Source organism: Colletotrichum chrysophilum, assembly GCF_026319265.1.
Source record: "Colletotrichum chrysophilum strain AFK26 chromosome Unknown scaffold_5, whole genome shotgun sequence".
Taxonomy (NCBI): domain Eukaryota; kingdom Fungi; phylum Ascomycota; class Sordariomycetes; order Glomerellales; family Glomerellaceae; genus Colletotrichum; species Colletotrichum chrysophilum.
Genome location: NW_026517292.1, coordinates 401507 through 425583, shown reverse-complemented (window position 1 = coordinate 425583; position 24077 = coordinate 401507). Strand labels below are relative to the sequence as shown.

The window sequence follows — 24077 nt, the reverse complement described above, 5'->3', positions numbered from 1 at the left end:
AGCGGAGAGTGAGGAGTCGAGCCGTGGTGGCAGGCGCTCATCACCGGGGAAATCAGGGACACGTACTCGGGGACACTGGACCTGGAGGGCACTGGTTGCTGGGCTTCTCTGTCTTTCTTCCCTGGTGCCTGGGGCTGCAACAATTGCCAGGAAAAGAGGACCCAACATTTGCGACATTCACCCACAGTACCCACTGCGAGTGGAATCTCTCAATGTCTGTTTTTTTTCTTTGCTTCTCGACAGCATCGGGCTAGAAGGACAGAAAGTTCCCAGTTTCCCAGGAGCTGCCGGGCTCAGCGGGAAGGCTAGAAAAGTGCGGTCCAGCGGTTGTCAGTGGTGTCCTTGCGGCTACGTCCAGTGTGTCCAGTGCTGTGTGTCGCTGTGTGTCATGCTCTCCAATTGAACCCGAACGTGGACCCGGTGTCTCCCGGAGGGACCAGGACGCCTAGATCGGGATTAGCGTGACGAGGTAATTTTTCCTGCTCGATATCCGATCACGTGATGCCCCCAGCAAAGCTCTAACCGACGAAGCGTAGATTCCGAGCAAAACTGCTCACTTCCTCCTAAGTCCTTCCCCAAACCTCAACCATCACCTCTCCACTCCCATCCGAAGTCGCCCTTTTTCATCTGTCAAGATGTTCAAGAGGTTCGTACCATCTTCCTGATCGACTTTTTGAACCGTCCCGCGTTCAATTGGCCCCAATTGAGCTAACCATGCCCGAATAGCGGCATTTCCTCCTTCGCCAGGGCGGCTCGCCCTTCTTTCGCGGCGAACGCTACCCGCCGCGCCATCAGACCTGCCAACTTCAGATTCCCCGCGAGCAGCAGATTCGCCTCTACTGCCGGTGTCGGTGATGGAAAGATCTATCAGGTTCGTGGGCCCCTCGTTGCTGCTCCCTTCCGTTAACCCGAGGGCCATGTCGGTTACTGACAACAACACTTCCACAGGTCATTGGTGCCGTCGTCGATGGTTCGTAAACACCGAGAGAAAAACTTTCATGGGGCCTGCCTCCATCTCAACGACCTCGATACTGACATACAATGCAGTCAAGTTCGACACTGCCAAGCTCCCCGCCATTCTGAACGCCCTCGAGACGACGAACAACAACCAGAAGCTGGTTCTTGAGGTGTCGGTACGTACCTTGACGGACACCGAAAAAAATAACTGCCGCAAAGTTCCGCATCTAACACATTTCAACAGCAACACTTGGGTGAGAATGTCGTCCGTTGCATTGCCATGGACGGTTAGTACTATTGCCTGGAAAAAGTTTTCCGCACTCAAACTCACGCTCTTCCAGGTACTGAGGGTCTCGTCCGTGGCTCCAAGGCCACCGACACTGGTGCCCCCATCACCATTCCCGTCGGCCCCGCGACTCTGGGCCGTATCATCAACGTCACTGGTGACCCCATTGACGAGCGTGGCCCCATCAAGACCGACAAGAAGCTTCCCATTCACGCCGAGCCCCCCGAGTTCATCGACCAGTCCACCACCGCCGAGATTCTCGTCACTGGTATCAAGGTCGTCGACCTCCTCGCCCCCTACGCCCGTGGTGGAAAGATTGGTCTCTTCGGTGGTGCCGGTGTCGGCAAGACCGTCTTCATTCAGGAGCTGATCAACAACATCGCCAAGGCCCACGGTGGTTACTCCGTCTTCACTGGTGTCGGTGAGCGTACCCGTGAGGGTAACGATCTGTACCACGAGATGCAGGAGACTTCCGTCATTCAGCTTGACGGCGAGTCCAAGGTCGCCCTGGTGTTCGGTCAGATGAACGAGCCCCCCGGTGCCCGTGCCCGTGTCGCCCTTACTGGTCTTACCATTGCTGAGTACTTCCGTGACGAGGAGGGACAGGATGGTGAGTTTTTTCTCGCAGCAACATGCGCCACGATCGTCTCGCTAACCAGGTCACAGTGTTGCTCTTCATTGACAACATTTTCCGTTTCACCCAGGCCGGTTCTGAGGTGTCTGCCCTGCTGGGTCGTATCCCCTCTGCCGTCGGTTACCAGCCCACCCTCGCCATTGACATGGGTGGTATGCAGGAGCGTATTACCACCACCAAGAAGGGTTCCATTACTTCCGTCCAGGCCGTCTACGTCCCTGCTGACGATTTGACTGACCCTGCCCCTGCCACCACCTTCGCTCACTTGGACGCCACCACTGTCTTATCCCGTGGTATCTCCGAGTTGGGTATCTACCCCGCTGTCGACCCTCTTGATTCCAAGTCTCGTATGCTGGACCCCCGTATTGTCGGCCAGGACCACTACGACACCGCCACCCGCGTCCAGCAGATCCTCCAGGAGTACAAGTCCCTTCAGGATATCATTGCCATTCTGGGTATGGACGAACTTTCTGAGGCTGACAAGCTCACCGTCGAGCGTGCCCGTAAGATCCAGCGTTTCTTGTCCCAGCCCTTCACCGTCGCCCAGGTTTTCACTGGTATCGAGGGTAAGCTCGTTGACCTTAAGGACACCATTGCCTCTTTCAAGGCCATTCTGTCCGGTGAGGGTGATGCCCTTCCTGAGGGTGCCTTCTACATGGTCGGTGACTTCGCCTCTGCTAAGGCGAAGGGTGAGAAGATTCTGGCGGAGCTGGAGAACAACTAAACGACTCCTGACGAAAATACCAATGAGCGTCGAGAGGTGGGCATATAGCCTGTGTATAGAAGAGGAACGATGGAATGGGGAGGTTTCTTAGCTCAATTCAAGTCTCTTTTGTGAGCTGTGTACCAAGAAATCTACTTAATTCCTCTTGTAGTTGAGAGAATCTCCTTATTTCTTCAAACGCCGTCCCGTGCCGATTGTGAGATTACGCTCCCCCCGCCCCGGTGATAAAGCTGCCCCTGCAACGTTCTAGACTGTCACTTGCGTGAGCACCCCGCGCGAATCGGTTATGACGTTGGTTAGCCCCCTGCCTGATTGGTGTATCCCATGCAGATTCTCTTTCTGGGGTAGAAGTACCGAAGGCCGGTCTGGGCGGATACTTATCTCGGGTGTGTCGAACACGCCATTCATTCATTCACTGCCACGACCATTGAACATTGATCAATGATGAATCTCTAGACTTAAACCACTACTCTAAGTTCAAACAGCTATTGTTCTGTTATCCTTCGTCTTGTAAACCCTATCATCATCCGCCCATGCTGCACGCTCCACGCCATCCTCCCTCGAAAGTAGTCAAGAAGGATGGACAATCTAGGAATCGAACCTAGGACCTACCCCATGCGAAGGGGTCGTTATACCACTAAACCAATCGCCCGTTTACCTGCTTTAAAGGCATGATGCTGTGATGGGAAGCATGGTTGCAGATTGGAATATGAAGGGCGAGCTGATGGGCTCTGGGAGTCGATGGATGGGGTGTAGTTGTGTCTCGCGGGGATGAGTGGCTGAAGTTTAGGCGCGGGTGATTGGTGTTGAGGTCGGGGCTGGGAAGGCGGTGTCACGTTCGGAACGTGTTTTCGTGTGTTTGTGAGATGCTGCGTCGTCCTTGACGGATGTCTGAAATGTCGACGAGTCCTGAGTCTGAGCATTGAGCTGTATCTCGGGAGTATCAGGGCCAAGGATCAATGCTCAGGCGAGGATCGTTGGTGGCACTGGCGGCTCACGACTGCACATAGAAAAGCTAGACCCGTTGGGAATGAGCAGGTTTGTGGTTTTTAGAGAACCGTAAAGATGTCTATCGATGGATTTTTGTACACGTCCAAGTTTGCGAAGAGAGCCATGTGGCCTTCACCATTGTGAGAATTCGCTTCGTTATATTCGTATGTTCTATTCGACCAGGGAACAATGTCCGGAGAATTACCGGGTAGAAAAGCCACGAGAGGAATGTCATGTCGAAAACAAAGCAGACCAAGTGGGCTGTAACACGATGCCATGTAGCTGCCGTTTGCTCTGAAGGCTATCTGTTAGAGAAATTAACATCACTGCGGTGCTTGCATTTAGAGACTACACGCACATCATCAGCCGCCTATCTATCAGAAATAGCTGGTAGTGTCTATTGCGTCTCCTGGGTAAGGCAGGTCAAGGCCCCCCCGCCTGAGCTTATGGATAATTGCATCTCGGAAGGTAGTCGTGATATCCAATTCTTACATTGGAGGACTTGTGTACAATTGTCTGTAATTGGGGTCCATTCGTGAAACTGATGATTATCTTCATTTCCGTACAGTTATTATCCATAATACGTCTCGGAGTGCCCTTTCTTTATCGATGCCAGTGGCGCCAGTGCATAGGCATTTTCACATAAAGCTTTCCTGATAGGGACTGTTTCTTACGTGGGAAGAGCACCATCAGCGGGCGATTTTATCCCGGGAAGGAATCTCAGACGAGCTACGTTGGCCTGGGCTGTTATATGTAGATCTGAAGTGCAAAGCTGGGCGCAGCCCAGGGATGTGAATTATTTTGTCCCAGGGATTATCACAGAAAGGAACCAAATATACATAAGCACGTTCGGAAGATAGCTCCCACACTTCGACTCATATTCGGGATATATCTTCCTGCACGAATTGGATGAATGTGGTTGCGTCAGGTGAGGCGTTATCTGTCAACATCTCTAGGTCCGTATTCTCAACGACACAGGTACGTAGGCTCTGCTGCAACGAGGGCAACGTGTTGACCTTGCACAATTCTGTGTATAAAACTCCTACCAGCTACAGGTCATGAACTATGTGTCGTAGTTGGTTCCCTCGGTGGGTTATTGCTCTTATCTTCTACAATGGCGCTGAGATGTTATTTAGTCTCTTGCATTCCATGCGTGTTCTTCGAGGAAAGTTTACATTTGATTGACATCGCCACGCCCGAAGACTTACTTTCGGCAATAAAAGGATGTACTGGATCTCATCGAGAAATTAGAAATACAGACAATCTTCTGCTTCCTGCTCGCGAGGCAAACATGTTGAGGCTCATGATCTTGTCGTCAAGATACATATAATTCTATCTGAGTTTATCTCACGACTTATCGTCTTATTCCTTTCATTACAGAACTGAAAACCAGCTGCTTGGCAGTGCTGTGAGATTATTCCCAGTGAATAGGCACTTCAGAACATAATGGACGTCACTGCATCGGCGACTCTCGTAGCATGTCCCCTGGACAGCCATGGGAAAGATGACCAGTGGCACTGCACCCCTTTGGTATGACCAAGAAACTGAGACTATGTAGCATTTATGGGAGAAGTATGCGCAGGATCAGCGGGCTGTTTACAGCCTCATGATGGGGCTTCATGCTTGCCACGGTGTAGCATCATAGACCGAGGGAAGGCAGCCGGTGGCAAGAAAGCAGCAGTTGAGGCCAGAATAAACTTCACTCACATGGATGAGAAGACAAGTATTCTTTGAAGAAGTTGATGTACATTCAGGCAGAGTAGGCTTTTGTCCACCTAAACCGACATCGAGCAACCCCTATACATGACTTCACAAGTAATGGCTCATATGTTTGATCTCCAGACGAGTTTTTCATACAGACCAAATAAACCCCCAAACGGTTCACCCACACATGATGATGGCTGAGGATAGCCTTGGTATCGCAACGATCGTCAGAGGATATGGCATAGAAAGAACATAACATGGGTCTGTGTTGAATGGTTCATTTATACATTTTCAACTAAAGGGACGACCAACGCCCGTAGCAGTCGACCAACTGACAAACAAAACGATGCAGATGCTGGCATTGAAATCGATGTTTTAACACCATATGGGTATCAGAAGTCGCATGAACAACTTTCCCTTCTCGCGTAGCCTGCCCAAGACCTTTTTTCAAAGTCTCTTCGGTTCACCGGTGAACCTCTTCTCGCCACAAGGCCCCCGGTCAAACTCATTGTAACCAATTATTTCCATCATTATCATGTTTATCATGGACCTGACCTATGCAGCGGTCGCTTCTTTTCCGTTTGCCGCCCCGTTCCCATTACCCGCTCCTGTGGCGGGATGGTGCTGCCCCAGACCGAGGACCCGTTGCAGGCTTCTTCTAATGCCCTTGCCGGTTCCAGCCTCGTCATGGCCCTCTGTCTTTTCTGCCCTGCCCAGGAAGCCGAAGCTCATTCTACGAACGGCGTTCTGCCCTGCACCCTCTGTGGCGGACTTCTTCCTCCGCCGCACAGCGACGATGCCAACGTCGGCAGCCGGCTTCGGAGGCCACTCACCGTCTCGCTTCCACCCTACGACACAGGCTCTAATCATGTCTGACAAGTTGACAGGGCATGAGGGCGTCAGGGCGTGTACAATCACCTTCTCGTACAATGAGATGTACACCGAAGGAGTGATGGATGCACGCATTGGGTTTCCGGGAGGAAGCAGGGGCGCGGGTAGAGGAATCAGGGTCTCGACGGGGTACGTCACAGCCGCGGCCAATGCCGCTGACCGTGCGGACTCCTTAGACTTTGACGCAGTGAGCTCTTTGGTGAGCTCGGAGCCATCCGACACAACGGCCGAAGCATCGTTGCTCGGCCGCTGCTGCAGAGAATGAGGCGGCGACGATGGAGACGCACCGAAAGATGCTGGCGAAGGCTGGGACATTGAGGAGCGGAAGAAGAGGCGGCGGGGCGACAGCGGCGAGAATGTCTGCGTGGGAGAAACGGGTTTGGCGCGAACGCGCACCGTACGTGCGCCTGTCCAGGCATTGCGCCTCGCCTCGAAGCAGGCCAGCCCTTCATTCCACTGCATTTCTTCGCGCAGTGCCCGCCTCCGCGCCGCACGCTTCTCGGCGACGGAGGCTTTCACCGCGGCGCCGATCGCATCGGGGCTGTCGAAGCGGAACGGGGAGAGAGACAGTGGGACGGGTTCCTCGTCGGAGAGGTCAGACACCCATTCCAGGCGAGGCTTGAAGCGTGCCGGGTCTTCTGAGACTGTGCTGTAGACGGACTCTGCATCGCTGTCTGAGAAACCCCCTTCCTCGTCGTCGTCGTCACTGCTGTCCATGCTTTCGACTGCCACATCGTCGTCATTCGTCGCCGTCTGCGTCGCTTCGGGCTTGGGCTCGGCGGTGTCTTGAGTCTGTTCTACGGGTGCTTGTACGGGCGCATCAGCCTCGGTTGCTGGCGCTGGCGTCGGTTTTGGTGCAGCCTCACCATCGCCGTTCTGTTTTTGAGGTGGGATGACTGGTGGCCAGACAAACTCCCAGTCGTTGCGGATCTTGGAGGCAAGGTACTTCTTAACTGCCTCCTTCTGCTTGACCTTATCCTTGCTCAGGAGGTCTGGATCATAGTCAGGCAAGTCCAGCGTCAAGGGCTGCTGGGACATGGAGTGCCTGAACTTGGCGAGAGGCGAGCGTGGGGACTTGTAAATGTCTGAGAAGATCATCTTGGTGGTGGAAGATGAAGAGGCAGCGGTGGTGTGCTGTGGCTGGCTCTTTGGCTGGGTGTTGGCCTCAGGCGCAGCAAGAGAGGAGGATGGAGGAGGGGAGGAAGAAGTAGGCATGGAAGGCGACAGGTCTGGCTGGAAGCAGGGCGTCTGCTTTATTATATCGGGATGCGCAAGTGAAGCTCCCGGTCCAGCAGCCGTGACCGGGGATGTAGTAATAGTTACCGCAGCTGGAGTAGTGGCAGCTGGGTCTGGAGTAGCAGCGGTCTCCGTCGCAGTCGCGTGCGGGGTGGGCTGGTGGTGCGGGTGATGGAGCGCGCCGGTTTCTGGGGTGGTGGCCGCGGCCGCGAGTGGCCTGATGGTGGCTGCCAAGGGGGCTGGATTTGGTCAGTTTATAATTCCGTCATATGTAGAATAAATAGGCCTGGTCGATGTTTGTGCAGTGAAGTATGTGTTGTGCACCTAGGAATCATGCATTGAAAGTCTGGGGCATCGGATGAATAAGAAGAGAAAAGCAAGGCGAGGGGAAGAAACAGGAGCGGAAAGCGAGACAGTCAAGAGGGGGGATGCGAAGTGCGTGCCACTCTCAGGCATCGTGTAAGGCAAATGGCTGTTGGGGAAGCAAGGTAGTAGGTAGGTAAGGTAAGGTAGGTAAGGTAGGTAGTGTACGTTTTGTGTGCGTGTGTGTTGCGTGTGTTATGGCGGGCGTATGGCAAGGAAGCCAAGCCCGGTCCAGAACCTTGACTTCTGCGTCCCGTCGTCGTCGTCCACCTCCCGTCTGTTTCCCTGAAGGTAGGTTCTTCTTTGCGTCGGTGCCCGTATGTAGGTAGGTATGGGGAAGGAGAATGCGGGTGGATGCAGAACAAGAGAGAGAAAGGCCGCATACATGAGAACAAAAGGAAGCAGCCCGGGGGAGGGGAGGGAAGGCAAAAGCGACAAAGCGAGGCTAGCGGCCCTGTGCCCGGTGTGGTGTCTCTCACCTACCTACCTTGATCTGATGTACGAGAAGCGGTGTCGTTGGCGTTGGCCTTGTCGCCGCCGGGGGCAGACGCAGCATCTTGGCCGGACCTGGACATGGATGCAACAGCTGAAGGATCTGCCGTGGCTTCTGCTCTTGGTGCTGTTTTTGCTGTTACTGCTGCTTGAGCCATTGACGCTTCAACTGGCGATGTAGACGCCATGGTTTTGGCCGATATTTCTCGTGCTCACTTTTTTCCCCTCCTTCCTCTCACAAAACTAGGAGAAACTAAAAGGCTGCCCAATTGGCAAGCACAAACCGCCTGGCACCCCAGTTCGTGAGGACCATTTTTTCTTCGGGGCGGGCACAGGGTTCCATCACTAAAGCGTCGGATGCGCCTCTGTGGCGGCTGTCTGAGCCGGTGAGATGAGAAGCAGAGGTGTCCCCGCTGCTGAGCCCGCTCTGCCCTGCCATTGCGCACCTTCAAAGTATCAAGTATCAGAACATTCTGGAGGGGGGTCGGTTACCCTCTCGCGGTTTAAGGTTCGCCATAGAGGGAACCCGAGGCTTAGCAGGTTTAAAGTATTCGTAACCAGGAAGCAATCCGAAGTGTTGAATTGTCAGGCCAAGGAAGTGCGGCAGTCTGTGGCCCCTGGTGTCTCTGTCTTTCCGTGACTCTTCTTTTGAGCCCAGGCCCTCTCCGAGTTAAGGTAGGGTAGCGGACGGGGAACACTGGAGACAACTGGAGAGCGCACGAGGGCAAAGTGGGGAGAGATGGGCAACGCTCCCGTCCACGAGACATGCCATGTCTGCAAAATCTTTGCCCTTGCAAGTGACTAACTGCGCTCCTCTCTCGTGATCGGACTCCAGCCAAGACGTATCGAAGACTCCATGACCATGGCCACGACGGCTCAGCCTGCCGCGCTCGGAGTCTTGTTGGAAGTGCTTCAGATCCTTCGGTACCTGACGACGCCCAGGTGAAGGAATCTTGTCTGTCGTCGCCGTCGCCTGTCACTTGCTTAGTACAGACAATGGGCAAACCGCCCTAACGCAGTCCCAATCCGTCTAGACCACTTTTGGTTTTGTTACTTAGTTTTTTTAGTGTTCTAGAAAGAGAAAATTCTTATTAATAAACTTTCAGGTATTAATAGATATACTACCTATATTTAGCCTCATCTCTTAAGGTTATAGAGAACTTTAAAATTAAGGATTAGTATAGCTATAAAACTAGCTAAACTAGTAGAGATTATAATACTATATTAACCCCTCTATAATAATATCTTTATTAATCTCTTCTAAGATAGCTCAACTTAACTTTATTAACGTTTATAGTATAGAGATAACTATAATTAGCTATTTAAATAATCTTAATTTCTAATAAAACCCCAGCTTTTATAGGGATATTATTAAGTACTATATTAGCTTAAAAAGAATAGATATGTTAATCTTAATAAATAGTAAGTTAAGCTGTTACTAAAAAGTTTAGATTAAGCTAGTAAACTATATATAGCTTCTATAGAGATTGATACTATAGTAAATACTACTATATAAGCTACTTCTTATTTAAGTATAGTAAGCCTTTAAAGCTATATTAATAATAATTAATAATAGTACTTTATATTAAGCTTTAAATATTAATTAATAGAGATATTAGTGATATTAGTATAGTAGATAGCTCTATCAGCTAAGATATAGTAGTATTAGGTACAAGAGGATCTGTAGTAGTATAGCTATGAGTACCCTGTTAATTAGTCTTAAAAAGTCTCTTTTTTGAATCACGCAGCTTATATAACGCAGTTGCCTAGGGCTGAGGCCCGCAGATCCATCTAGACCACTGCCTGGCTTGCCAGTGACAGATCCAAACGAGGCAACAACATAGTCTCGCGAGCTAGACTCCAAGAAGAGTGTTGGCGCCTCCGGTGTCGATATTCCCGGCGAGCTGCAGCAAGGTCCCCTTCTCACCTGCTTTGCCAGCCAACCTCACATGCTGCCACGGCTGCCAACCATTAGGCTCCCCCCGCCCGGCTTCTTGCAGGGTGCAGATCCGGGGTTTTTGGTTGGACGGCTGGCCCTGGGGGTTTGAAGGATGCGTGGATGGAGCGTGTTTGGTCCAGTAGGCAGTAGGGACGAACTGTACTCAGCACAAAGTACCAATCTCACCAACACGATCACGAATTATACACCTGGATACCTGTCCTCGGAATCCATCCATGCTGACCACGAGAAGGGAAACATGACGCTCTCGACGGATTGATTACCAATCCGGAGTTGGGCTGAGTGGTTTCCCACAACCATGCGATAACGGCGTTGAGCGCCCGTCTCTTACCCCAGCTTGCGTGTCCGAGATCTTCTCGTCGCCTACTCAATCTATGCTCGACCGTGCCGGCATCGCACCACTCCCACATATCGGTGCTCAACACTCACGATCCCGCAGGCGAGATACAACCCACGACAAAACGATGACAAGCAGATCAACGAGGGACAGCCAATGGCATGGTCCTGCACAGCAACGCTCTCTGTGATTTGGGACCGGACTGTGATAATGATCGTCACCGTCATTGACAAAGGCATCTGTCGCGGGCTTGGCTGCCACCGGTAGGGTGCCCACCACCACTAATACAGCCAGCAGCAGCAGCAATAGCAGATGAAATGTTGTTTCCGATCGAAGGCCAGAGTAATTGCGGAGAACAGAAATAAACAAGCTCCTGCGAGTGACAGGCCCGCGTCCGGGCACCACATGACTTGTCCTCCAATTGGCAATGCAGGGTCCTTGGTGTGTTGCAATTTTGCTACAGTGCCTATGTGCCCCGATATGTTGATTACATAAGATATCTCAGCCGACACTGTCACGTCACCCTACAGCCATCATCAGTCGAAAGGGCATTGAATCCAAGAGCCGACGGCCATCTCCGAGGTTCTCAGGCACCGACCTGTGGATACTCGTTAGTGAAGCAACTGTCGCAATCAACCACGTGAGCGATTTAGTTTGCGACTTGCGCATGCCGGATGGACATGCGGGACGGATGATGGCCGACGCAGATTTATGCCAATTAACCAATTCTGTCTAGAGACCTAAGAACAATTACCAGCTTCTGCTGATCTACCTATATGCTGCGTACGATACCAGTCTTCGCCCAACGCCGTTGTTATCGGATACAAGTGCTCCGTGTTTCTATGATGAGTTTTCTCTGAGTCGTGAAGACTGGCGCGGGCCTTCGTCCTAGGCGACTTCCTCGACCATCTTTCCGGAGTTGAGTCCTCCGGGAACAAACACCTTGCCCGCCGGTCCGCCGATCATCTCCTCCGGCACGGCAACGATGCTGCCCTTCTTGGAGTTGACCCAGCGGACGAAAGCTACATCTGCCCTTGGGGGCTCGTTGCTGGGAGTATCGTTGCCAGCTGCCTGGCCCTTGCCCTTGGTCTTGGGTGCCTGCTTCTTTAGAAGCTTGTTGATGGTTTCCATCTATGCTTGCGTTAGCTCTCGCGCTCAAATACTGTTTCAATACCAGGGAAAATAAGCATGTTACCTTGACTTCTTCGTTGCGCTTCTCAGACAAGTTGCGTCGACGACGAGCCATTTCCGCTCTTCTCATGGAAAGCTCCTCCGCTGTGAAGACCTTCTTTGCTTGAACCTCTGTTACACAGTTAGCGCGTCTCCTCGATCTCGTCAGTAGGCATATTAATTACCATCCGAGAGCTTCATATACTGCTGAGGCTCTTCCTCAAAACGAGCACGTTGTCTCCTCGTCATCTTAGTCAAGTCCGGCGTTCCCTCTCGGCTGCCAAGTTCGCTGTCTCCCTCACCCTCGGCATCTGCGACCTGAGTTTCGTCGGCAACTTCAATCTCCTCCTCTTCACCTTCGGCATCTTCTTCCTCACCCTCGGCGTCCTCTTCTTCGCCCTCAGCGTCTTCCTCTTCGTCTTCTTCGTCCTCCTCCTCATCGTCATCGCCGGCGCCTCCAACATCGATGCTCATGTCCATCGTGTTCTCCGGGTCACTGACTTCAATCTCACTCAACTCCTCCTCATCGTCGTCGTCATCATCCTCGATGACTCTCGCCGCCGCCGGTCGCCGAGGCGTAACCTTACCAGCTTTCGGCAATGAGATTTTGATCGTGGAAGCCGCAGGGGTGTCCATGTCAGCGTCGCCATCGGCATCGTCTTCGCCCTCGGCGTCGACATCCATGTCGTCCTCATCGCCATCAGCGTCTTCATCGTTGGGGTCCTCCATCTCCTCGTCCTCATCCTCTTCCTCCTCACTGTCGGACTCAACTACGTAGCTCTTCTTGGGACCACGGTTACGTTTTCCAGCAATGATCTCGCTGCCTCCAAACGAGCCCCGGCTGTTTACAGAGATGCTGTTTCCGGTGGAATTCCTGCCTCTGCTGGTTGCCTCACGAAGCTTATTCGCGGGAACTTTGACGGTAAGGTTGAGGTGCTCACTGCCCGGCGACGAGGGCGGGCCGCGAGACACACCGGAGGTGCGACCCTCTGAGCGGCGAGCGCGGGTGGACATATTGCTGCTTCGTTCGCTGTCGGCCCAGTCAACGAGTGCTTCGGAAGCCTTCTTGGCCGCTGAGCGGCGCGGTCGAGAAGCCATTGTGTGTGATGGTCAAGGATATATGAAGCGCGTTTGCGGATTGCTTGGCACCGGGGGATGTGGCTCAATGTGAGTGTTGTTGCGCTTGCGGGCTGGGTGAAGTGTGTGAGGGAGAAAGGATTTTGGGGGTAGGCATGCAACGGTTGTGTTTTTGGGACGATCGGTGGGGGATTTTCCCAAGATTGCGAACGTGGGAGGTTGAAATAAGGTAAGCTCGGGGGGCGGAAGTCCAGACAAGGAAGGGTTAAGGTGAGGTGGCACTGCTGCTAGGAATCTGATCCCCTAGATACGGGAGATGAGGTAAGGCAACGTCCGTAGTAGCGGTAGCAGTGGCAGGCCGAGATGCATGGAAGTTATTAAAGCGTGCGACTTGCGGTAAGTTTACACCTTTTTTTAAACCGTCCACGTGCGGGCGCTTTTTGTTTTTTTTGCCTTGTTTTTTTTTTGCTTCTGCTGGCCGGCTACTTTCCCTCATCAAGTTGCATTCTTGGCGCGCAGAGTGCCGTGCGTGTACCTTGCTCTCCTTGAAGATGTTGGTTTTGGGCCTCGAGGTAATTTGCCGTTTGTTTGCCTCACTTGAGTTGGCAAACTCGCCTCAAGAACGATGTGATATGTGATGAAGAGATGGTGTTGACAGTAGATGCAGCGCAGAGAAAAGGCTCAAGTCGAAACAAATGTCGCAATTAGAGATGATGGCTTACCGATTGTTGAAACCCCTTCCCGGGATAGATGATAGACGACGGCTAGCCGCAGAATACGCGCAGCGGCAAGTGGGATAATTCGCCCTTCTTCCCCTTTGGTGGCCTATCGCCTCTCGGAGCAGGACCCCAAGCACGACAAGGCAAGGTACAGAGCAGTAAAGTAAGAAGCGGTGGCTGTGAACCAAGCCAAGATGGGCAGAAAACAGGACCCCCTGAACTGAGACTTTCTGGCTATTGGATCTCGTGTCGCCTCCCGCGTCGCTACTCTGCGTTTTTCTCTCCCTCTCAACGCCTCAATGTCTTGCGCGCTTCGAGAGTCTGTCCCCTTTAGCGAATCCACTCGCTGCAGGTCCTCTTTCGAAGGGTTGTAACGCAGCAGATGAGAGCTTACCTTGATTGACCGTGGCTGGAATTGGTTGCTGGGTCTGCCAATCGCTCGGTCGGTGAAGCAAAGCGTCGAGCGGAATGGTCAGAGATCGTCGGTGACAGGAGAGCGACCAAATCGGGTGATGTCCTGGGTTGCTGAAACAATAGATCCCTCGAACGATGAAAGGAGTACTCGTTGTATAGATGAGACGGATAAGAATGAGATGGCTTCGATATCCAACCCTCTGGCGTGGTATTGCGCTTTTCACCAGGCTCACCTTGAGTTCAGCGCGAGGCAAGCTTCACTCTGCAACAGGCGCTGAAGTCCGCTGGAGCACCGGAAGTTGAAAACGGAGACCCGTAATGTGTGGACACCATGGGCACCGTGCATTGCCCCACATCCCGCCACCCCAGACGCGCTGCAGCTTAACGGTGTCCCGCCGTAACAAGCCAGACGGGCTCCTGGGTCGCGTTTTGTTCGGCTACAGGTGCCCGTAATGAACGTTTCCTTGTACCAACCTCTCCGTTTTCGCGGTACTCCCAGCCGAGGCATGTGGTCATAGGTCCCGAACGCCGATGTTATTCACCACCTACCGAGAATTAGACCGGCTGTTTTCCGGTGATTGACCTCGCGCCGTCCTCAACGTTAGCAATTCCTTACTTCCGCCGAGCTTGTAGGATCATCGAACATGAGCGACTCTGATGACAGCGGCAGCTCGTCAGGCATTCCTGCCTGGCAGCGCGAACAACAACAGAGCGAGCCCCAGCTGGATGTTGAGTCTGAGCCTGCATCGCAACAATCCCAAGAGGATACCCCTACCGATGACAAGCTCGAGGTCGCGCGGCGCTTCCTTCAGGACGACGAAATAAAGGACGCACCAAGAGAAAAGAAGGAAGAGTTTCTCAGGGGCAAGGGGCTGGAGCCTGCAGAGATAGAGGAGCTACTGGGCAGCGGTTCAGCACCAGAACCAGCGCAACAGGTAAACCTCGCTTTTCACTCCTTGCCCGTCGCATCGCGACTAACATGCCCAGACTGCGCGAACAGAACCCGTTGAAGCCGAGCCAGCAACGATCCCAACACCCGAGCCGCACGCTCCTACTCCCGCTCCCGCTACCACACAAAACGAGATCTCTCTTCCAAGAACAAACGATAATCCCCCCGTTGTTACATACCCCGAATTCCTCACCAAACCAACCCGCCCACCACCCCTAGTCACAGCAAATGGCATCTTGAACACCCTTTACGCCTTTGCCGGCATTTCAACCCTTCTATACGGCACAAGCAAGTTCCTCGTCGCCCCTATGGTCGAGAACCTCAACGAAGCCCGCACAGAGCTCCACGACGCAACCAACAAGAAGCTGTCGGCCATTATCGAGAAACTCGAAAGCACCGTCTCCGAGATCCCCGCCCCCAAGAAGACCGGCGCCGAGGCACCAAAGGACGACGGCACAAGCAGCGACCCGGACGTCGAGGATCCTTCAGAAATGTTCCACCGCGACATCGGCACCCAGACGTCCAACCCCCCGACGCCACCACTAGGCTCCTACATGGACCAGAAGCATGGAAGATGGGGCACCAGTTTAGCTGGACAAGGGAACAATGCTACCGCCGACGCGCAGGTGAAGAGCCTTGCGCAACACGCGACAGAGATCAAAGATAAGTGCATCGCCGAAGCGGAGGATCTCGCGCACGTCAAGTCTGAGATGGACTTGCTCAAGGATGATCTTATGCAGCTGGCGTATCCAGCACCTAAGGAGTTCACGGGCGGTCTTTACGGCTTCCGCTCCAACGAGCCTGATGACGAGACCAAAAAGGCCAAGGACAACATCCGACGTATCAAGGGTGTGTTGCTCAGTACAAGGAACTTCCCCGCCTCCGTCAGGTAGGGAGTAATCCTACATTTTCAAAGATGGAGATAAAAGCGCGGTGTCTATCCGTATGTATGTGGAGTGGCGAGCAATATGATAGGGCTCGGCATGTGAATGAAGCGTCGTCACTCGTCAGCCACTAAGGGGGACCTCATACACTCGAACAAACGCTGGAAAGAGAGCCGCTGAGTGCCGTAGTATGATTAGTCGTGTTCTGCTGTAATATGTCATGGGTTGGCTCTGGCGCAACTTTCTAATTCTATGCCCATTTGTTATGCCAACTTTGTCTTGATTCAGGAGCCCTAATGCTCTGTGCAATGTAGCTATCTCAACTGTGTGGACAATGCCCATAGGTGTTCAGATACAATATTCGTACAAACCATGTTCCGTCTCCATGTGAGGCAAGAGTTACACGCCTCGTTGCGCGCGTCCCCAAACCCCCATGATCCCTTTCTGCCGGATCCATACTATCACCTCCTACCATCCTCTGATGTCTCCTTTCTGTCCTGGATGCGTTTGTACGTAGTTTCCTCGGGGATTCGCAACCAGTCAAAGATATTCTTCCATGAGCCAACGTAGATGTGCTCGAAGTTGCGATTCTCCGCTAGTTGCTGTCTCTCGTACCACTCCACGGTTGGCGTGAACGTGTACGAGAATACCGACCGTGATGAGTCTCGCCTTGCTACGTCCTTGACCCATTTGAACAGCAGGTTCTCGCAACGACTCGCTCGAATCGGCCTCGGGCTACGAGGCGGATGAAAGATGGTCTTGCTTTTGGGGTCATCTTCCTCGGCAAACAGATCTTCAGTCGGGTCTAGTTCCATGTCGCTGGGGGAACCGGTGTGGGCTTGTGCATCATTCTGAGCCCGCAACACAACCGGACGGAAACCATTCTCTATCAGGTCTTTCTCCTCGGGCATCGTGGCTTGGTCGGGATTCATGCACATGGTCTCCAAGGCATCCAGAGTCGCGTCGAGTGGGAGAATGTCTCCAGACGGTTGTTCTCCCCCAAGCCAGACTCTGGTAAGCGGGAGATCTGGATTGTTGAGTCTGCCATGCTCCTCCACAAATTCAATCAAGTGTCGCTGAGCGTGATTCAATCGAGAAATTGGTATTTGGCTTTCAGTCGGAAAATTGATCCTGGCCGAAACATCCCAAATGACAATTTCCGAACCTTCCCAAGGTCTGATGGTTGGGTGCTCTGGTCGATAAACTGCGATCCAGGGATGTCGACCCTCCCACTTATGTTCTGCCACCTGTCCTTGAGGAGTATAGAACAGTGAAATGTAGGTGTTGAACAGCTTTGGTACATTAAGCTCGGGTGTGTGTTTGGGCGCGTGGACTGGAACCATCTTGGAGTAGAACGGCCACGGAAACTCGAGCCACTGCTTGTATGTTTTCAACTCTCGGTAGAAGTCCCTGAAAGAGTCGGCCGTTACCTCGACATCTTGGTAATAGCCGACCGTGAAGCCGTAAGCTTTGGCGATGATCTTCGGGGGTTTGCCGGTCCTAATATTGCCCATGCGCTTCGAAAGATCCATTAGAAAGGGGGTTATCGAGCGAGGGTCCCAAGAGGCCAGTCTTGTAGTCCCCATGGGCAGTAAACGGTCCACGCTGCTAGGGTCAGCTCCAGGTTGTGCTGCTGGGTTCGGCTCACCCTCAGCAGCCAGATCGCGGTCCGTTCCGGGCGAGTAAAGAGGGAGATCTTCGTATTTGATGCTGTGTCGGGCTTCGAGGCAGCGGTCAGTCCCGAGCACGAAGAATTTCCGGAACTGGTCGTATTGAGTCTGTGACCAACAGCCGAACCAGTTCACCAAGCTTTGCTCGTCGTTGGCGTCGATACATTCTGGAGCAAAAATGATCGGCTCGAGCTGTTCGTCAGCCTCAATGCTTTCCATGAAAGATTGCCGGAAACTTTCGACCGCTGTCCAGGTCTCAAAGCGAGCCATACAATCATCATAGCCAAGTCCTGCTTTCTGTACGGCGTCTTGTGTACTGCCTCCGGCTAGCATGCTCCTCATCTGGTCCGCCCTGTCCAACGCAATACCTTGAAGAAACTTGGATAGACTTGCGGCTGCCACGATCTTCGTATTGGAACTAGGCTTTGCATGTGTCTTCTTGTACCAGTCAAAGAGTTGCAAGGCACGCTGCGGCTCAGCGACGAGGAAGCTCGGGGTGACGAGGATCGCGCTACCGTGCGGAAACAGTCTTGTCAGTTCAATCGCACCGACCTCAGTTATGTCGTGTGCAGAACGAATGGACGGATACGCTGGACGCAGTCGAAGAGACTCGCCGAGGCACCAGAACGTGTGAGCGGGCTTTTTGTTGACGAGAAGATTCAAAATGCTGGGATAACGATGGATCACGTCGACGGTTGTTTCGTGGAATATGACAACGCCATGGTTCGCAATCTTTGGATCTATGAAGGCTCTCCAGTCGCCTGGTGTCTTTGACGAAAAGACGCGGCAGTGCGGATTTTCCATATGAAGCCACTCGCTTACAGTATCGAGCATTGCTTCTCTGGACGGGGGAAATGCCAAATAGAAGTTATGGCGTACGTCCTTCAAGCCAGTCGGCATGAGCCGATGGTAGTCGAGGCCAAGCAGGGTTTGTAGAATTGACGCGCGCTTGTCTGTCAAGCTCGACGCAATGGGCCTCTGTCCCGGGATAGGTTTGTGATGTGGTTTGTATATGAGATACCTGAGGGCGACGTCAGACGGGCTTGATTCGTAGTTCAGGTCATCGACCTCTTTCATAGCAGACTTCCATTCGTCACAGCTCGCAGGATAAACAATGATGGAAAAATCCTCATGTAGGCATGCGGCCCCGAAAGATCCCACTTTAAGTTTTTCAGCAGCGCTTTTGATCGCGCCTTCCCCTTGGGACGATATTGCCTTCACAGCTCCCTGAGATAAAACTCGCTCAAAGAGAACTGGGCGTTGTGCAACAAACATGCGAACGTGGAAGGTGGTGGAGAATTGCAGGATGTCTTGTGCCTCCACTTCAGAGTACCATTTCTCAGGGTCGATGCGGAGATTATCGAAGGTCACCTGAATTTGTTTGCTTCCTCTTGGTCCCATCTCAATGTTCTTGTCCAAGCTGTGCATAAACGTTTTCCCTCTGTTTTGATAGTCCGCGATAGACAGCTTCTTTATGGTAGGCTGCACTTGTTGAGGCTCGAGAGGCTGGGGTTGATGAGATGTGGTTGGTTGAGGGGGAGACTTGAGCCGCTTTGGTCGGCTAGTTGAAGAACTATTAACGTCCATGTCCTCAGGCTCATCAGTAAAAGGGATTTGAGGGTCCCACTGAACAGATTTCCTCTTCTTCGCTGGCGGACGCGATGGCTGCGACTGCTCTGAAGTTGAGGGAACCGCTTCCGACGCCGTGATGCTCGACTCACTAGCAGACCTGGGGGCAAGGTCATCAGCTGGGCGCTTCAACACTGATCTAGGCTTGGCGATTGCGTTGCTGGTGTTGGACTGAGGTGGAGGACCGCCGCTGATGCTGAATAGCGTAGACGGAATAATAGGCGGCGCTTGATCAGCCTTGTCCCGTCCTTGCAATTCAGCTTTCCTTCTAATACGGTGGTTGGTGAAGGCGCGCGGGGATTGATTCGTGTCGGCCGCATTGTCACTCAATCGGGATCGCACGCGAATGGGCTTCCCGCTTGTGAATATGTTGCCTGCGGCCTTCACCATCGTTCTCGCGCCCGGTTGAGTCTTTTTGGCCGTCTTGGCAGGCTTCGAGAATTTTGAAGCGAGGGTTGTGAGGCTTCCGGCTGTCTTGGTACTGTATCCTCTTGTTACTGTGGGTTTCCTTGCAGTGCCTTGATACCCAGTCGGTTTTGATACAGCGGATACTGTCGGCGGACGTTGCGACGCCAATGCGGGCGACTTCTGTTTGGTCGGTGACTTTGACTTTTCTCCTGATGAGGCCCGTTTGCGAGGAAGGGATGCATTTCTCTCGGCTGCTTGCTTTAGTGACTGTTTGGGCCGGTCCTCGACCGAAGGGAGAGCTTGATCGATCTGCCGTTTTGATGTTTTCGGAGGAGGGAGAATGTCGTTGAAATCGTCTTGACTGACATCGTCGTCGCTGGAGTAGTAGTCCTCTTTGGATTCCCCTTCCCATAGAGTAGGCCGTAGGCCGCGCCGAATGCGTAGGCGATTGCGTTCTTGATGCCGGTCGAAACGATTCCTCTGGAAGTCCTCACAAAGCTCGTACCAGCCCTTGATGTCGAACTCTGGCTCGTCGCCACGTCTTTGTTTTTCTTGCGTCGCTTTCCACTCGTCCAGCAAAATGCTTGACGCGTTTTCAGGCGGCTCCCACGTAGCTCTCTCAAGAGGATATCCTGTCCATTCTACCAAATAATATTCTTTACCATCCTCAGTCGTTTGGTAGAGAATCTGTTCCACCGACCATTCCTCGTCCGAATCATGTTGTGATTCTAATGAGGACGTGATGGAGATGTCGTCGTCGTCTTCGTCGTCTTGCTTGATGGGGCTGCTCTGCGGTCGAGGGGAGGCCGCGTTCACAAACAAGCCCGGAGTACCCATTGCGAATTCAGGGCACGGAATTCATCGCATCTTCGGAAGATAAAAAGCGCTTTGGTCGGGTGGATGGTTGCGTTGGCACACGTGCGTAATGCAAGCTGAGTTGACAGACTTGCAGGACCTCGTTTGTTGAGAGTAGCGCAATGAGTGTGATGGAAAGGCCTGAAAATCGAAGATCCCAATGAGAAAAGACGGTTAACCAGACGCAGTGTGGCGAAGAGATGGAAAAGTTGACAGCAGGAGTCCTGGGGGTGTGTTAGACTTTGTGATTTCTCTTCATCGCGTAGGAAAAAGGAAACGTCGATGAGACTGCCCCGGAAATGTCACCGGATGAGCCGTCACAAATCGTTCACTTACCGGCGGGTATCGTTCGTCGTGGGGTTGATTGTTTGAGTGAGGTTGGATATGTGTGCGAGTCTGGAGAAATAACAAACGGGTGCTGATGAGAGCAGCCCTTAAAGTCCAAGGTATCCCGCGTTGAGCCGTATTTATCTGAGTGAGGATGTCGGTTATTGAGATGAGGCAGGGACGATAGGCACAGAGGCTTTTGGCCCGTGCTTTCTGTCGCCGGGTCTGATGGGGCCCAAGGAAGAAGGAGGGGTCTGACAAGTGCCATCTTAACGGGAAAGCGCAATCTTCCCCATGCTACTCGGTAGCTAGTTACTTATACGAACAAGAGCTCGACGGATCGTGCTACCTCATGACGTAGAGAGCTTTAAAGTTGTTTAACCCCGAGTTCCTGGTCTGACCGACATGTTCTTTTCAACGCCGGCGGTTTTTTTTTTTTTGTGTCTAAGTGGCAAGTACTTACCAAGGACAGATAGGCAGGCAGTGGCATGCAAGCATCATGGCATGTTTTGGAGCATGAGAAAGCAGTCAAAACAGGGGACCTTACCCATATTATTTGTGTAATCCGAGTCTCCCGGCTCTTTTGATGATCACCTGCGGGCATATCGACGGAAACAAGTCCGTTACTATCCCAGCTCGCGAACATGCGGGGAAGCAAGCTTATAGGTAGAGACGACCTATTTGCGAGACAGTTCGGCATCCGAATAGAAGAGCATCACCTCAGTCGCCCAACCAGGTTTGTGGCTCTACGAAGGTCATCCGGCGCTGTCAGAGCACTGCCGCCTTGCCTACGTTTCTCGTCTTACCTCATAGAAGACGTCAGAGTGTGAGATGTGATGCGAAGCATTGAAGTAAGTACACCAAGCTCCGGTGCGGGCAAGGAAGACGTTTCTCAGATCGGGCCACGGGTTCGGCACACGTGATCCTGGATATGAAACGCGACACTTCCGGATACCGACGGCGGAATCCCATCATGGACACTGCAGTTGACCATATCTCATATACCTTACGCAAGTTCTTAGGCAGTCAGACGGGACGGAGAGGGAGAAACAGACAGATGACGGCTGGTGGTTGGTGCATGTTCTGCGGTGGTGTGGCTCAGCGGGTTGTTGTCTTTCCGGAACGTGGAGGATCCCCCTTCGACGCTGATGAAGGCAGGCAAAGAACCAGGGAATCTGAATAGGCACCTACGTGCGGATGGAAGGCATTGTAGCTAAGAAGGTCGTCGTCGTGCAAAGAGATGGAGCGACCTTTCTTCCTGGCCAAATCCCCCTCTCCACAGCCCGGGCATGATTCTACATAGGTAGGTAGGTACGCAGGGAGCTCCTCATTGATGATGTTGACAACGTCACCTGCAATGCCTTGTTCTCTTTGAAATACCTGGGTAAACATCGCCGCTGTTCGTCTTCCTTCTCCCCCGGTCAGTCTATTTGAGGGACTTGTAAGCCTGAAGATACATTATATCCCATTGCTTCGCTTAGACACCTTCTTCCGTCTCACAAAGGTGCTTTTGTGCTACAGCAGCCTCCCTGATCCCTCGAGCGCCCCGGTGTTCCATCTGCTCCATGCCTTGGTGGACACCGCAGCCCTTTTCAGCGCAGCCCCGTCCCTTTCCCCCTTTGCCCAACTTTCCCTTTAGTGGCTGACCACCTCCAGTACCCAGCCCCAGCCAATCCCAGTGACCCAAAGCTGCTGCGCCGACACCATCATCCAGCAACCTTTGCTGCCTCACCTCCACGCTCCTACCTACACCTGCACCTGCACCTGCACCTAGACCAACCTGCACAGTCCACCTTTTCTAGGTACTTACTCTCCAGTGTTCTGTTCTGGTTCAGTTCTAGGCCCGTACACCTTGCCTTCGCCTCAACTCAACTGCTTTATCTCTGGAGGCCGCGCACACCTCCATCGAGCCGCAGAGTCCTGGTTTCGCATTACCAACTATTCTACATCTCCAGCACTCGTCCACCGCATCGCATCCAAACCGTCAACATGGCCAACGACGAATATGACGTGAGTTCTGCCATCCGTAATCGCCCATTGTCCCCTTGGACCCCTTGGACTGCCACTCACCCCTCTCTCCCTCTAACTCTCTTCCCCCCCCTTGCGCTAACCTGTCGCCTTCGCAGTTCCTCTTCAAAGGTGCGCCGACGACCACACGACCTCCCGATCCCATCGCGAAATGGCCACGACGCCTCCGAGTAGCAAGCTGACATTTCACTCCTTCTAGTGGTCTTGATTGGAGACTCCGGCGTCGGAAAGTCCAATCTTCTCAGTCGATTCACCCGCAATGAGTTCAACCTGGACTCCAAGTCGACAATCGGCGTCGAGTTCGCTACCAGATCCATTCAAGTCGACTCCAAGACGATCAAGGCTCAGATTTGGGATACCGCCGGCCAGGAGCGATACCGCGCCATTACCTCCGCCTACTACAGAGGAGCTGTCGGCGCCCTCCTTGTCTACGACATCAGCAAGCACCAGACATACGAGAACGTCACGCGATGGCTGAAGGAGCTGCGGGATCACGCCGACGCAAACATCGTCATTATGCTTGTCGGAAACAAGAGCGATTTGCGACACCTGCGAGCCGTGCCCACAGAGGAGGCTAAGTCCTTTGCCAGTACGTTGCGGTGAACGACCAAGAAACGCATCGTGAACCCCTAGTTGGCTGACATGAGTCTTAGGCGAGAACCACCTCTCCTTCATTGAGACGTCTGCCCTCGATGCCAGCAACGTCGAGCTCGCATTCCAGAACATCTTGACCGGTGCGTTGCTTTGCCCCCACCCATGCAAATGAACTACAAAACACCCACCCCCTGAATTGACCCGCGTTCTGACATGGCTCCTTTCTTCCTACAGAAATTTACCGAATCGTTTCGAGCAAAGCCCTCGACTCGGGCGACGGCGCCCAGGCCTCGATCGGAACCGGTCCCAGCATCGCACTCAGCAAGCCCGCGGATGACAGCGCAGAGAAGAGCGGCAAGTGCTGTTAGGCACCTTGCCCCCCACCCCTGGAAACTTCCTTCTTCACGGCCTTTCGGAGGGCTGCTACGGTCGATATCATGGCGTCTCTCATATGCCCCGGAATCTGTATGTCACTTGGTCAAGGAGGGGTTGTTGCATCGAGGAATGACTAGGAATCCAACGAGTCTTTTTATGATTTCCGAGGGGACGGAGTACAGTCTCGGCCTTTCCTTTTTTGTCCGTTATACGGCTCAGTGCGGCCTGTCTGGGATTTGACGTTTCTGACGATCGCTCTGCCATGCTTACGTAGTTGAATGAATCCATCTTAATGCCTTGGGGTTGCTCTCCGTATGCTTCCTGATGTGAGATGGGGGGTCGAAGACATCAATCGTTGCACGGCGCTACCGCTTGCTCATACGCCTCCTTATAACGGAACGCAC

General features: G+C 53.0%; 6 protein-coding genes and 1 non-coding gene across 7 annotated transcripts; 3 read left to right on the top strand and 4 right to left on the bottom strand.

Moving 5' to 3' along the window:
• Positions 1-635: 635 nt before the first annotated feature.
• On the top strand, positions 636-2601 carry ATP2 (atp2, beta subunit of the F1 sector of mitochondrial F1F0 ATP synthase; the record flags this gene model as incomplete). The annotated part of the gene is made up of 7 exons (XM_053174181.1): positions 636-646; positions 727-871; positions 949-970; positions 1048-1133; positions 1202-1244; positions 1299-1853; positions 1910-2601. 7 exons carry the CDS (start codon positions 636-638, stop codon positions 2599-2601), a joined length of 1554 nt encoding a protein of 517 aa, XP_053041891.1.
• Positions 2602-3181: 580 nt separating this feature from the next.
• On the bottom strand, positions 3182-3253 carry COL26b_001225. Its single transcript has one exon. It is a non-coding gene; the product is annotated as a tRNA-Ala (tRNA).
• A 2597-nt stretch (positions 3254-5850) lies between these two features.
• On the bottom strand, positions 5851-7284 carry COL26b_001224 (uncharacterized protein; the record flags this gene model as incomplete). Its single annotated transcript, XM_053174180.1, has 1 exon — positions 5851-7284. One exon carries the CDS (start codon positions 7282-7284, stop codon positions 5851-5853), a length of 1434 nt encoding a protein of 477 aa, XP_053041890.1.
• Positions 7285-11462: 4178 nt separating this feature from the next.
• On the bottom strand, positions 11463-12842 carry COL26b_001223 (uncharacterized protein; the record flags this gene model as incomplete). The annotated part of the gene is made up of 3 exons (XM_053174179.1): positions 11463-11705; positions 11770-11876; positions 11930-12842. The coding sequence occupies 3 exons, from the start codon at positions 12840-12842 to the stop codon at positions 11463-11465; spliced, it is 1263 nt and encodes a 420-aa protein (XP_053041889.1).
• Positions 12843-14598: 1756 nt separating this feature from the next.
• On the top strand, positions 14599-15796 carry COL26b_001222 (uncharacterized protein; the record flags this gene model as incomplete). Its single annotated transcript, XM_053174178.1, has 2 exons — positions 14599-14889; positions 14942-15796. The coding sequence occupies 2 exons, from the start codon at positions 14599-14601 to the stop codon at positions 15794-15796; spliced, it is 1146 nt and encodes a 381-aa protein (XP_053041888.1).
• A 452-nt stretch (positions 15797-16248) lies between these two features.
• COL26b_001221 (uncharacterized protein) lies at positions 16249-20331 on the bottom strand (the record flags this gene model as incomplete). The annotated part of the gene is made up of 1 exon (XM_053174177.1): positions 16249-20331. The coding sequence occupies one exon, from the start codon at positions 20329-20331 to the stop codon at positions 16249-16251; it is 4083 nt and encodes a 1360-aa protein (XP_053041887.1).
• Positions 20332-22665: 2334 nt separating this feature from the next.
• COL26b_001220 (uncharacterized protein) lies at positions 22666-23666 on the top strand (the record flags this gene model as incomplete). Its single annotated transcript, XM_053174176.1, has 5 exons — positions 22666-22686; positions 22803-22815; positions 22904-23293; positions 23358-23438; positions 23533-23666. 5 exons carry the CDS (start codon positions 22666-22668, stop codon positions 23664-23666), a joined length of 639 nt encoding a protein of 212 aa, XP_053041886.1.
• Positions 23667-24077: the final 411 nt, after the last annotated feature.